Raw genomic sequence first — 12,312 nt, 5'->3', positions numbered from 1 at the left:
GGCTGAACGACATGTGCGGTGACAATCCTCACAGGGTGTCAAGTTTAGCGGTTGCATAGGGCAATGTTTATCCAGACATACTGAACAGTTATAACGGCACGAGTGCCCCCCCTTGCGGGTGTAGCCGGTATGACAGGCTGGACAGACATATGGGGCGCCTAAAAATGCTGTGATGTTAGTTACGGCATAGTAATGCTCATTTTGCACATAAAAGTACATAGTCTTAGGGTGTGGCTCTTGTATATTTTGGAACTTCAGGAGCGCGTCATTAGCCCTGCTGTGGTACAAAACCACAATCTTGATATTCAGAAAGTTTTCAAATTTGCCTATGTCTGAGAAAGCCACAGCATCCTGTATACCTAAACCCACAGCCTTTTGTAGCTCTTGAGCTTTCTGTAACGCTTCGCGCTCTGTACATCCTGGGCTGAGTAAGTGGTCCAAACCTATGGCAAAGCATAGCTTATTACCATGATTGTGAACGATTATGAGGTAGGCCTTTTTATTGCTTATGATTTCGGACTGCATCAGGCTATCGAGTTTACGTCTCTGCCCGCCGCCTCCTTGGGGTGGCCGGACTAATTGTACTACAAGTTCGAGGGTCCTATCTGCTAGCACGTTTAAATTTGACTGAACAAGGCGTTCTAGCAGGTTAACAAATTGTTCAAGATCTGCTTCACCCCTATTTAAAATAAGCGACACACGGCTCTGCAGACTGTCTCCTAAAATTTCCAACTGTAAGGTATCCCTTGGTTGGCTATAAGCTCTAACTCTATCTACCAGTTCATTCAAAGTGTCCATAAGCATTACGTAAAACACAGCATATTCCCGAATCTGACCCCCCCATGCGAAATTGAAAAACTGTCGAACCTCAATATTGTGGAATTTATTTCGATACAAAACATGTTCACTGCGATCAAGACCATCCCCATCCTGATTTGCTAGACAATCGTCCAACTGTTCAAAAACATCGTATTGGGTTTCAGACTCTTCAGACATGGGTGTTAAAGGCTGGCTTAGAGGTGTAGGTGGTGCAGAATTAAACCTAGGGCTTTCGTTCTGTACATTGTGATCAAGACCTTCCCGCTCCAGATTTGATAGACATTTGTTCAGCTGTTCAAAAACATCGTATTGGGTTTCCTCTTCGAACAAGGGTGTTAAAGGATGGCTTAGAGGTGTAGGGGGTGCAGAATTAAACCTTGGGCTCTCGTTCATCTGGGTAATTAAAGATATGATTGATTCGGGTATCTGTGATAACCTGTTTTCATCTGCAGACCCTGACTCATTCATACGTGTAATAATTTCAATGAGTTCGGAGGGAATCTGGGATAATAGGTTTTCATCTATAGCCCCTATGTCAATTAGCCCAGAATCATTCATATGGTTAATTATATCTTGGAGCTCTGTAGGGATTTCCGCTAAGAGGGTTTCAATTGTCTCGCTTAGGTCTATAGGGGGCGCCATTTCTCTACTTAAGGATGTGTGTGCTTGTGTTTTTTTACATATGTGTTTTTTAACGGAGGTATTTGCTTGTTTTAACCCTACTGTTGTTTAACATGCGGGGAAGCTCTCTACGCCAGAATGACACATCCTGATTGTATTGATGTTCGAATAGAATACCCATACGACGTTGAAGTAAAGCCTTTCGTGATTTTAAACCCTGTGTAAAAGCCTTGAAAAGCACGGCTTGGTCTATTTCACAAGAGGCTGTTGGCCCACCAGAATTGGCCGCTTCAATAAGGTTGGCCACTTCACAGAACATCAAATCGTCTACCTCAGAAATGTCATTTAAAACTTTGAAATCATCAGGCTTCGCTGTTCTGGTGACTGGGGTCTTTGGCGCCTCCTCGGGATCTAGATGTGTAGCTTCTTGGAGGTCTTTATAAGCAGGCGAGGAGTCTGCATTAAAAATAATACATACAGAAAAATAGGTTATTAACCCTAAAATATGTTTGATAAAAATGTAAAATACATTTCAGATATAAGCCTATATATTAACAATACATTAATTAAATACCTCGGCTTTTTTGAAGAGGGCTGTTCTGAAGAAGCTCTGAGAACTCGGGAACGTGTCTTTGGGCAACCCTAATTATAGCATCTGCCTGTTCTGTAGCTTGTGAGCCTGAAAGTAAAAAAAAAAAAAACACCATTAGTCCATGTTTAAACATATTCAGGCATAAAAATAAAATATATATATATAAATGATAATTGATTCATACCTTGTCCTTGTAACGCTGTCTCGTGAATACCCTCCCAGTAGTATTGTTCGGGTGAAGCGGACCTGTGGATCTGGGCCCTGATTGTTCGTTGGTGTTTAATAGGGGGCGTCCAACGGTCCTGGGTCAGGGGAGTTGACAGGCCGTTTAAAGTCTCTGTTTGCGGCTTGTGTGTAAATACATCCTGGGAGTAGGGCACAATTGTCTCGTAGGCATATCCTTCACAGAAACCGTGTAGACTCCCTATGGCACCAGTTCTAGGAGGTATTTCAGCTGTAAACACATAAAATAACTTTTAATATAAGATGCCGATACTTTTTGTTTTTAAGGTATAAATATTCTTACGGAATTCTTGGAATCTTACTTACTACAATTCAGGGTCGGCGTTGGGATGTAAACAATTTGTTCCGGAGACCCTACGACCGGTTCGAGTTCAGTTATATCTCGGAGAATCTGAGTGAAGGTTTGAGAATCTAAAAAAACATTAGATAATATTAAAGCTCTAATCATTTTAGCTAATATTGACATTTTATACGTTAAGAATCCGGGCCCTAAGGCCTGTTTAATATTTCTATAACATACAACGTTTTCAAACAATTCCCAAGAACAAACAAATCTAATATATAGCATATGTAAATATTTATTTCAAGAACTAACCTTGAGAAATATCCATCAGGAGGGTATTTACCAGATCTTTTTTAACGGGGTCCGTCCGATAACTATTCCTGGAGGAATGCTGTAGGGTAAATGCGCGAAAACGATGCTAACAGGGGGACCTGTTTTGCTTAGCTTTTGTAGCCGTCGGACTCTAGTGGTGTCGTATTTTTCGCGCTAAAACCGCCTAAAAAGTTATCTTTGAAACCTAAGGCATGTGGTTCAAACACCAGCCATTTGGTTCAAACATAGGGTATTGGGTGGCGTCTAAACATTAGGTATCTTTTGATATTCTAAAATCTCCGGGGGCTAGCATCTAGATGCTGGGGGTGGGGAGGTCTCGACAGCGCTGGGCTGAATGACTTTTAGGCATCTGTTTTGCCAGATAGTGTAAACCCTGGTTTCAAACGACCCCCCATGCATAGAGAGAGAGAGCCTTGAGCGCAGATGCAAGGGTATTTTTTTAACAAACACCTCGCCCCCCTTTTTCTGTTTTTGAAACACACACACACCCACACACACACACAGCCACTACAGCACAAGCACGCCCATACGCGCGCACATTGCGCAAGTTTTTTTTTTTTTCTCAGGGACAGACTGCGCTAAGCGTGAACAAACGCGAGAGTTCATAACGTGGTGAGATTCTGTTTTTAAAAACCATTTTATTTCATTCAAAATATTTAGTACATACATTTTATAGCCTTACATTCTTAAGGTATTTTACGAAGCCTTTCTTACAGATCCAGGGATCTGATGCAACCACCCCCCATTGTCAGTGTCCAGTTGGTCATCAAAATGCCGGGATCTCTTGCCAGGCTCATCAACACTTGGTAAGTTTTCACTCCAGGGGTACATCCTACGTCGGGCCTTTTGGTCCTGGCTATGTCTCAAGAAAAGTCGAGGCCAGCGTCTTAACTGTTCGCGATTTTTGAAGAGAATGTCCAGCTTATTCATAAGTGTTATGAAAATTGGATAATCCACCCATTTAAAACTAAACACAGGAATAAAAAAGTTTACATCTTTGCATGCTCTGGATGCTACTGGAGAATTGACAGACTTTGTAGCATTACCCGCATCATAAACTTGACAGGCTAAAATTGTCACTTTGTTGTCCGGGTTATAGTAGATTGAAGCAATTCTTAGAGCCTTGAGATCACTGCGTCCGAAGACCTGTTCTTCCAACGCATAGCCTGGCACAGCTGTGCCACTCAGGACCTGTTCAATTTTACAAAGAGCCAGCCTGATGTTTAGCCATTCTCTCATGCCCAGAGCAGGAGAAAAACTCCCAGGTTTTGCCTGATAAACGGGTTTGGGGCCACTGGCGTTGAAGATCTTTACCGTAGAATCCTCCGGCTGGAATATGTAAGACATATGGCCCTCACTCGTACCCAAAAATCCTTTAAAACATTCTGGAGCTTCACACAGAACTTCCTCAATGCTTTGTTCACTGGGTTCATGACAAGCCGAGCATAACATACCATAAATTGACATATGTGTCATTTTTGTTTAATATTCAGGGTGTTTATCTTGTACAATCTTAAACATGCATTGTTTTGGGGCTTTATAAGGCTTCTGCAAAGCCAGCCTCTTTGAAATGTTCATTAACAACCCCCCCAACACTAGACATCCAGGAACAGTTTGACATGACACCTGGTCACTTACCCCCAAAAAGCCCCCCCTAACCATCAGAATGTCCTGACCGGAAGCCCAAATATGGGCATGCCCCCCTTTCTACAAACCATTGGGGCATCAATCACTACATAGGGTCATAAATCATGATCTTTTTCTGATTTACGACATTGACAACTTGACACTTACCCCAAAGACCCCCACCCCGGCCAGGATGTCCTGACCGGAAGCCCAAATATGGGCATGCCTGCTACAACAGGACATAGGGTCATAAATCATTACATAGGGTCATAAATCAGGCTTGGGTCATAAATCATTACCGGTTGACCTGACAACTGGACCCTTACCCAAAGACCCCCACCTAACCATCAGGGGGGTCATAAATCATTACATAGGGTCATAAATCAGGATGGGGTCATAAATCATTACCGGTTGACCTGACAACTGGACCCTTACCCAAAGACCCCCACCTAACCATCAGAATGCCCTGACAGGCAACCCCTTAGGTTCACATAGCGGTCACATAGGCTCACATAGGACCACATAGGGTCATCCATCAAATCTGGACGTGTGACATCTACTTTAATCTCTCTGACTGGGATTCAATTCATAGTGCACTGCCCTTGGAGGTGTAGGAGTAAATGAGACACATAGATAACACAAATGTACAGGACAGCTGAACATTAAAAACAGACCACACGAAGAGAAGGCGACACATAGGCGCCCAGGACAACTGGACACACGAATGATAAGAGGAGACACATAGTCTGCTGATCCTAATAAGGGCACACATACCAGAGAACATACTGAGACACTGAGCTAAATACAGGGCTAAGGCATAGGCCTATAGGATAGATGGACATATATTATTTTTAGGACAAGCACGGGTCTGGCCACTATTATAATCTAACTGAAAGCAGATATAGGCGTTAGTAGGCGTGAACAAGCAGGAAGCCTGAACTAAAAAGATAATGGTGGCAGAGAAATGAGGGGAATAATGTTTATTTGCAGATGGGTTGGACCCATATGCTATATGTGTATAAATACAGGAGCCGGGGCTCTGGGAAGCGGTGTGTGTTCCGCGGACCATTCCAGGCTTGATATACTCTGTATTAAAAGCCAATTGATTTCACAAGTTCTTGTAAGTGTTATATTTGAACCGATTTTCCATGACAGAGGCCACAGAGCCTGTGGCTCAGATGACACATGCCAGAATGGCACTTCCACAAATGCCAAAAGTCCAATAGAATGGCACTTGCACAAATGCCAAAAGGCCCATAGATATGCACTGGTACTTGCATAGGCTTTCAGGGCTATACACATTAAATACACTGCTCAAAAAAAAAGGGAACACTTAAACAACACAATGTAACTCCAAGTCAATCACACTTCTGTGAAATCAAACTGTCCACTTAGGAAGCAACACTGATTGACAATCAATTTCACATACCTTTGTGCAAATGGAATAGACAAAAGGTGGAAATTATAGGCAATTAGCAAGACACCCCCAATAAAGGAGTGTTTCTGCAGGTGGTGACCACAGACCACTTCTCAGTTCCTATGCTTCCTGGCTGATGTTTTGGTCACTTTTGAATGCTGGTGGTGCTTTCACTCTAGTGGTAGCATGAGACGGAGTCTACAACCCACACAAGTGGCTCAGGTAGTGCAGCTCATCCAGGATGGCACATCAATGCGAGCTGTGGCAAGAAGGTTTGCTGTGTCTGTCAGCGTAGTGTCCAGAGCATGGAGGCGCTACCAGGAGACAGGCCAGTACATCAGGAGACGTGGAGTAGGCCGTAGGAGGGCAACAACCCAGCAGCAGGACCGCTACCCCCGCCTCTTTGCAAGGAGGAGCACTGCCATAGCCCTGCAAAATGACCTCCAGCAGGCCACAAATGTTTTTTGTAAAATGGCGGGAAACGGGGGAACCCATGAAGAGCGCTTCGCCCTACTTTCACTTTGGATGTTTATTTTTTCTTTCCTTTTCTTCTGCTGCTAGCTGTTTACATAGCTGGGTGTATTTTTTTTCCTTGACAACGGGAGAAATGTGTTGCACCGTTCCCGGAGGTACTGCAATACCGGGTCGATGCGTGGAGCGGATGGAGCAAGCCCCATTTCCGATACCCTGTTCGAAAAATCCATTTAATATGTAGTCCCCCAATGGGGGGTGTATCAGATATTAAACTGATAAGAACAGATTTATTTTTATTATTACAAAAATTTACAATTTACTGTGACATTCTTTTTCCATCAACACTTTTCCATTTTTATACAAGTTTTACACTTCTCCAAATTCCCTTACAAAAGTCTTCCCCGTGCACGTATTTGTCCATTTCAATCACATTTCTTAACTTCCATACAAACAAATAGAAGGCATACACTATATTCTTACCATTCAAAACAATCTTGTTGCAGACCATGTTAATAACGGGTTAATAACACTCCCACAATACATGCATTTTTGTTTCACTTGTTTTGCACCTGGGGCACTCTGCACAGTTGTGCCTCTACATCCTCTCCTTTACGGCCAACCTATTGAGTTTTTTTTGATTGCTTAAGCATGATTTTCAAAACACTACACACAATTAGCACAACCACACCCAATTAGCAAAACACTACAGATCCTTTGCAAAATTAAACACTCTTGTGTAAAACACTTTTAGCACTTCTACTTCCCTATGATTAGAGTAGGCTACTATCAACAAAGTACAAATATAATGTAAATTCACCAAACACTACACAAGACCAATGTTGCAGACTGAAGAAACTCATTTATTTCTCAACACGCCCAAAATGTTAACATGGAGATTCATAGTACTGTAACCAAACGTCACTTTACGTAAAAAAAAATAACTAGACATTGTCTCTTTGCCTCGCTGGATCTGGCCAGAGAATTTCATCAACATCGCAGGCAATGTTGTCATTAGCAAGACACCTTGGAAAGAAACGTCTTGAATGACGAATCCATCCTTGCATTGCTGCTACCTCCATCTGGTCACAGGCCTCTTCCATGGCTTGGATGAGGGGTACCTCAGCCTGGAGACGGAGATCATATACCTTCCACTGCCATGCCGAGAAAAACTCTTCTATAGGGTTGAGGAATGGAGAGTATGGTGGAAGATATAGGACGGTGAAATGTGGATGTTGCTGAAACCAGTTCTGAACCAGAGCAGAGCGGTGGAAAGACACATTATCCCAGACAACAATGTATTGCATATGATCGATTTGATTTGCTGCTGTTATGTTGTGCAATTGGTCCAAGAATGTAAGTATGAGTGCTGTGTTGTAAGGGCCCATATGGGCATGGCGGTGGAGGACCCCATTCTGTGTAATGGCTGCACAGAGTGTTAGATTACCCCCACGTTGCCCTGGGACATTGACTATAGCCCTGTGGCCAATGATGTTTCTTCGTGTTCTCGTCAGGTTGAACCCAGCCTCATCTACGTAAATGAACTCATGCTGGATCTCCCCTCCATCCATTCGTAAAACTCTCTGAAAAACAGTGTCAGGCAAGGTTGTGTAGTTCAGTGTAGATCTAGTATACATATTACAGTACAGTAAAATATTATGAGACAGTATGCAAGATCACACTGCTAAAGTGAATACATACCTCTGCCGCAGTTGTTTCACCCTTTCGGAATTGCGCTCGAAAGGCACTCGATAAATTTGCTTCATTTGAATATGTTTTTTTTTTAGGATGCGTGCCAGTGTTGATGTTGCGACCTGATGGATATCGTTGAAAATGGCGTGGTTATTGACAATGTTAGCTTGGAGCTGCTTGAGTGTTATAGCATTGTTGGCCAAAACCATGTTTACTTTCTCCCTCTCTTGCTGTTCTGTGAGCATCGGAGGCCTTCCCCCTTGTCGTCCCTGACCTTCAATCCTATGTAGAAAAAAAACAGTATACAATAGTACAGTAATTTCACAGGAAAAGGTAACAGAAGTGCATAGAATACAGTCCTGTAAGCAGTTACTGAAACCGTGCAGATGTTTTTGATATGATGATATTTTTACAATACCTATTTTCCAGTCAATGTTCTCATCACACTTGTCACTGTATATCGGCTTAGATTTGGCTGTACTCGCAGTCCAGCCTCCCTCAGCGCCAGGCCGTGGTTGACAACGTGGTCAACCAGTGTTGCGCGGATCTCATTTTTTAGATTCGGTCCTCTTTGAGCACCTTCTTGTCTTCATCCTCCTCCTCGTCATCTTACTCTTTCTCTGACTCTTTCCATTGTGCTTGAAGACCGATGAACTCACCTGCTGCTTTTTATAGTGCTTATACACCTGATTGGTGTGTCTACAATTAAGTAAACGAGTGTTTGCACACCTGATGACTGTGTTGAACCAATTGGTTGGAGGGTGTGGTAATTTGACAGTCAGTGCTTTGGTATTGCAAGGACGTGACTTCATGATATATTTTTGTGTGTAATGTGTGTTTAGTGTTTTGCAACAAGTGTGAAGTTGACAATGTGCTTATAGTTGTGCAAATATGGGCTGATGTTTTGCTTCTTGAGTGTAAGGTTTTGCTAATAGTGTACTACTTTTAATTTTAGTGTGTAAGCAATCCAAAAAAACTGTAAAGCACACAGCCATCCAGATTTTTTAAATTTAAAAAAAATAAAAAAAATAATAATTAAACTAAACCATTCCTTTTAAACACTTCACATTTTCCAAAACACTGGACATTTCAAGACCCGGCTAACAAAAACCGAGACATGGAAATAACAACACAAACAGAAATTACACTTTGGCCCAACCACTGCAACAAGGCCTCTTACTCATAAAGGTACTTCCAGCGTTCCTTAGAGGCATGGAAGCCGTATTTGTCCACATCGAAATCAAACCTTTTTCTCAGATCAGCTCTAACCCTACTAACCACTCCACCCACTCCCCAGTCCACATTGGATTTAACCAAAACCACCCTTGAATTCCACAGAGCCGACTTCCCCAAGGAAATCAGGAGCCAAATTAAAAAGCATCACCTCCCGCTCCTGATCCCCAAACCCCGCCCCAACATAACTGCATCAAAAGATAGAATCCCCAGCACCTGGAAGAAAGAGCCCAAATCCCCCTCAAACCCTCTTGGCAAAGGAGCACTCCCAAAAAGTGTGACAGAGCGTCTCCTCGCCTTCACACCCCTCCCCTGGGCATACCTTGACCTTTGACAGGCCGTGCCTGTAAAGGACCTCCCTAACTGGCAGATGCACATGTAAGCACAACCAATTTAGATCCTTCAACCTGTTAGAGAGACCCTTCTGCTGAATCGCCTGCCACACCACCGGCCCCACCCCATAGACACCGACAGGACCCCTCTTAGCCACCAAGGTCCTGTATAAAGCCCTGTGGTCCATGCAGAGCAGACCCTCCTGGCACTCAGTGTGCCTTCTGCTCCACTTCACTGCATGTTGGAAATGAGCCGGGAGGGTTTCCGCCTTAGGTCGGGAATTGTCCCAGGCTACCAACCTTCGCAGAGGGAAAGATAGCCAAAACAAACCAAAAGCCTTGACGCCATGGTTGCAAGGGTTAACCAGATTTTTACATATTGAAGAAAAGAAAATAGTGTCCAACTTCAGAGGGAGGTCAGGAACTCCCCTTCCTCCCTCCTCCACTGATTGCACCATCCAGTCCCTTTTTACATACTCATAGCCTCCCCAAACAAAAGAAAAGACGGTTCGCACTAAATCCTTCCTGTAATGAGGAACATAGGCCAAATAAACCAAAGACGGAAGAATGTCTGCTTTAATGACCAGAACCCGTCCACTCGTAGAGAGCCTACGAGCTTTCCACAGGCCCACCCTGGTGCGCACTTTCGCAATCCTCTTTCCCCAGTTGATGCCCTCGCTACCTGTCACTTCAAAATCCACTCCCAGGACCCTCATAGGCCCCGAGCAGAGCGGGAGGCCACTGAGGCCTTCCTCTCTCCCAGCCCACGGTCCAAAAAACTTAACTGAGGATTTCCCCAGGTTGACCCTAGCCCCAGATGCCTGTCCGAACTCCCCCAGGACCTCCACTGCCCTGGCGACACTCCTCTCGGATGTCAGAAACAGAGTCATGTCGTCCGCATACTGGGAGATCTTGACCTCTGAAAAGCCCCCGCCAGGGGGCCGGAGGCCCACAATACGTGCGTCTGCCCGGAAAGCTGCTGCTAGAGGCTCCATGTACAACACAAAGAGAAGTGGAGACAAAGGGCAGCCTTGACGTACCCCAGTCTGCTGGGGAACCACCTCTCCTACATGCCCATTTACTAAAACCCTACTTCCCACTGCAGTATATAGAATCCCCACCCACCTCAAGAACCCAGCCCCAAAACCCATCCTTTCCAAAACTGAAAAAAGAAACCCATGGTGCACCTTATCGAAAGCTTTTTCCATGTCTAAACCCACCAACATGAGGTGCACCCCTCTGTCCTGGGCCCAAGCAATACAATCTCTCACCAAACTCAGGTTCCAATGTATGGACCTCCCCTCCACCCCACAGGTCTGGTCCTCATGTATGACATGGGGCAGAACCTTCCTTAGGCGGCCCGCTAGGACACGGGCTACCACCTTATAATCTGCACACAATAGCGTAATGGGCCTGTAATTCCCCAGGTTATCCCTTTCCTCTTTCTTGAAGAGCAGCATCAAAACCCCCTCCCTCATTGAAGACCCCAGGAGCCCTGAATCATACACCGCTTTAATTACCGAAAGAAAATCTCTGCCCAAAATCTCCCAAAAAGTAACATAAAACTCCCGAGGAAGCCCATCGTAGCCTGGCACCTTGTTGCTTGGTAAGCCCCGCAAAGCAGCCTCAACCTAAAGAGAAAGTCCCTGGCCTTCCCCTGAAAATACAGCCCCAACTTACTTTTTAAAACCTCCATCCTCTCCACATCCCTCCCCTCACCCTTATTCTCAGCTGACACCAAGACAGTCAGCTCCCTCTGAAGCCGCTGAAAAACCTCCCTATCTGCTCGGGCCTTAGCGACACAGTGCGAAATGGCCAGGGTGCGCACATTGCGCTTTACGCACTCCCACCATTCAACTAAGGAACCAAAAAAAGGCTTGAGGTCCCCCCAGATTTCATAATGGGAAATAAAAGCCTCCCTAAAAGAAAGATCCTCCAAAATTTTGGAGTTTAGTTTCCAAAAACCTCTGCCAAATATTGGCACGTCTACCGAGAAAACTACCTTGACCTGGCAATGGTCAGAAAACCAGACCGGAGACACAGTGACTTGTGATATTGGCACAGATACAGGTAAAAAAATTAAATCTATACGACTACGGGAACCCCTTGAGTTTGCCCATGTCATACCCTCCCCATTGGGGTCACAGACTCTGAACGAGTCCCTAAAAGAAAAATCTTTAACCACAGAAACCAAATAGGGTAGGCTAAAATCCCCAGTGCCTTCGAAAGAGACATTGAAATCCCCACCCAAAACCACAGTTCGGTTCGTAACACAAACATCTGGTAGAGCCAGAAAAATATATTTTCTACCTCGAGGTTCAGCAGGTGCATAAATGTTAATAAAACGAAACTTCGCCCCCCTCCAGTCTGCATCAACAACTAAAACCCTCCCCTCTATGACAGAAAAAGAACCCACCACACAAAAGTCCCTATCCCCAAACAAAATCCCCACCCCAGAGGAGTGAACCCCCCCTATCCCCCATCTGGACTCTCCCTTCGCCCACCCCCTTGAAAACACAGAAATATCCCCCATGTCCCTTAAATGAACCTCTTGTAAAAAACAAACCTGGAAGGAGATACAGGAAAGGTACTGAAACACCCCTCCTCTCTTCCCCATATCCCTTAATCCCCTTACATTTACTGTCACTGC

The 12,312-nt window shown here is 44.4% G+C and overlaps 1 protein-coding gene and 1 pseudogene across 1 annotated transcript; both read right to left on the bottom strand.

The window, feature by feature from the left end:
* Nucleotides 1–254: 254 nt before the first annotated feature.
* On the bottom strand, nt 255–2,066 carry LOC129818293 (uncharacterized). Its single transcript, XM_055874036.1, has 3 exons — nt 2,015–2,066; nt 360–1,896; nt 255–277 (listed from the first exon to the last, which is right to left on the bottom strand). Exons 2-3 carry the CDS (start codon nt 1,459–1,461, stop codon nt 255–257), a joined length of 1,125 nt encoding a protein of 374 aa, XP_055730011.1. The 5' UTR covers nt 1,462–1,896; nt 2,015–2,066.
* A 4,475-nt stretch (nt 2,067–6,541) lies between these two features.
* LOC129819219 (U2 spliceosomal RNA) lies at nt 6,542–6,721 on the bottom strand (annotated as a pseudogene).
* Nucleotides 6,722–12,312: the final 5,591 nt, after the last annotated feature.

The sequence above is a fragment of the Salvelinus fontinalis genome, chromosome 21, assembly GCF_029448725.1.
Source record: "Salvelinus fontinalis isolate EN_2023a chromosome 21, ASM2944872v1, whole genome shotgun sequence".
NCBI lineage: Eukaryota > Metazoa > Chordata > Actinopteri > Salmoniformes > Salmonidae > Salvelinus > Salvelinus fontinalis.
The sequence above is the reverse complement of the archived record's forward strand: the minus strand, read 5'-3'. Positions and strand labels throughout refer to the sequence as shown.

Coding starts and splice junctions, on each gene's coding strand:
- LOC129818293 (XM_055874036.1), bottom strand. CDS start 1,461: ATGGCGCCCCCTATAGACCTAAGCGAGACAATTGAAACCCTCTTAGCG. Junction 278..359: donor ACAAAAGGCTGTGGGTTTAG/GTATACAGGATG, acceptor TTTGTACCACAG/CAGGGCTAATGACGCGCTCC.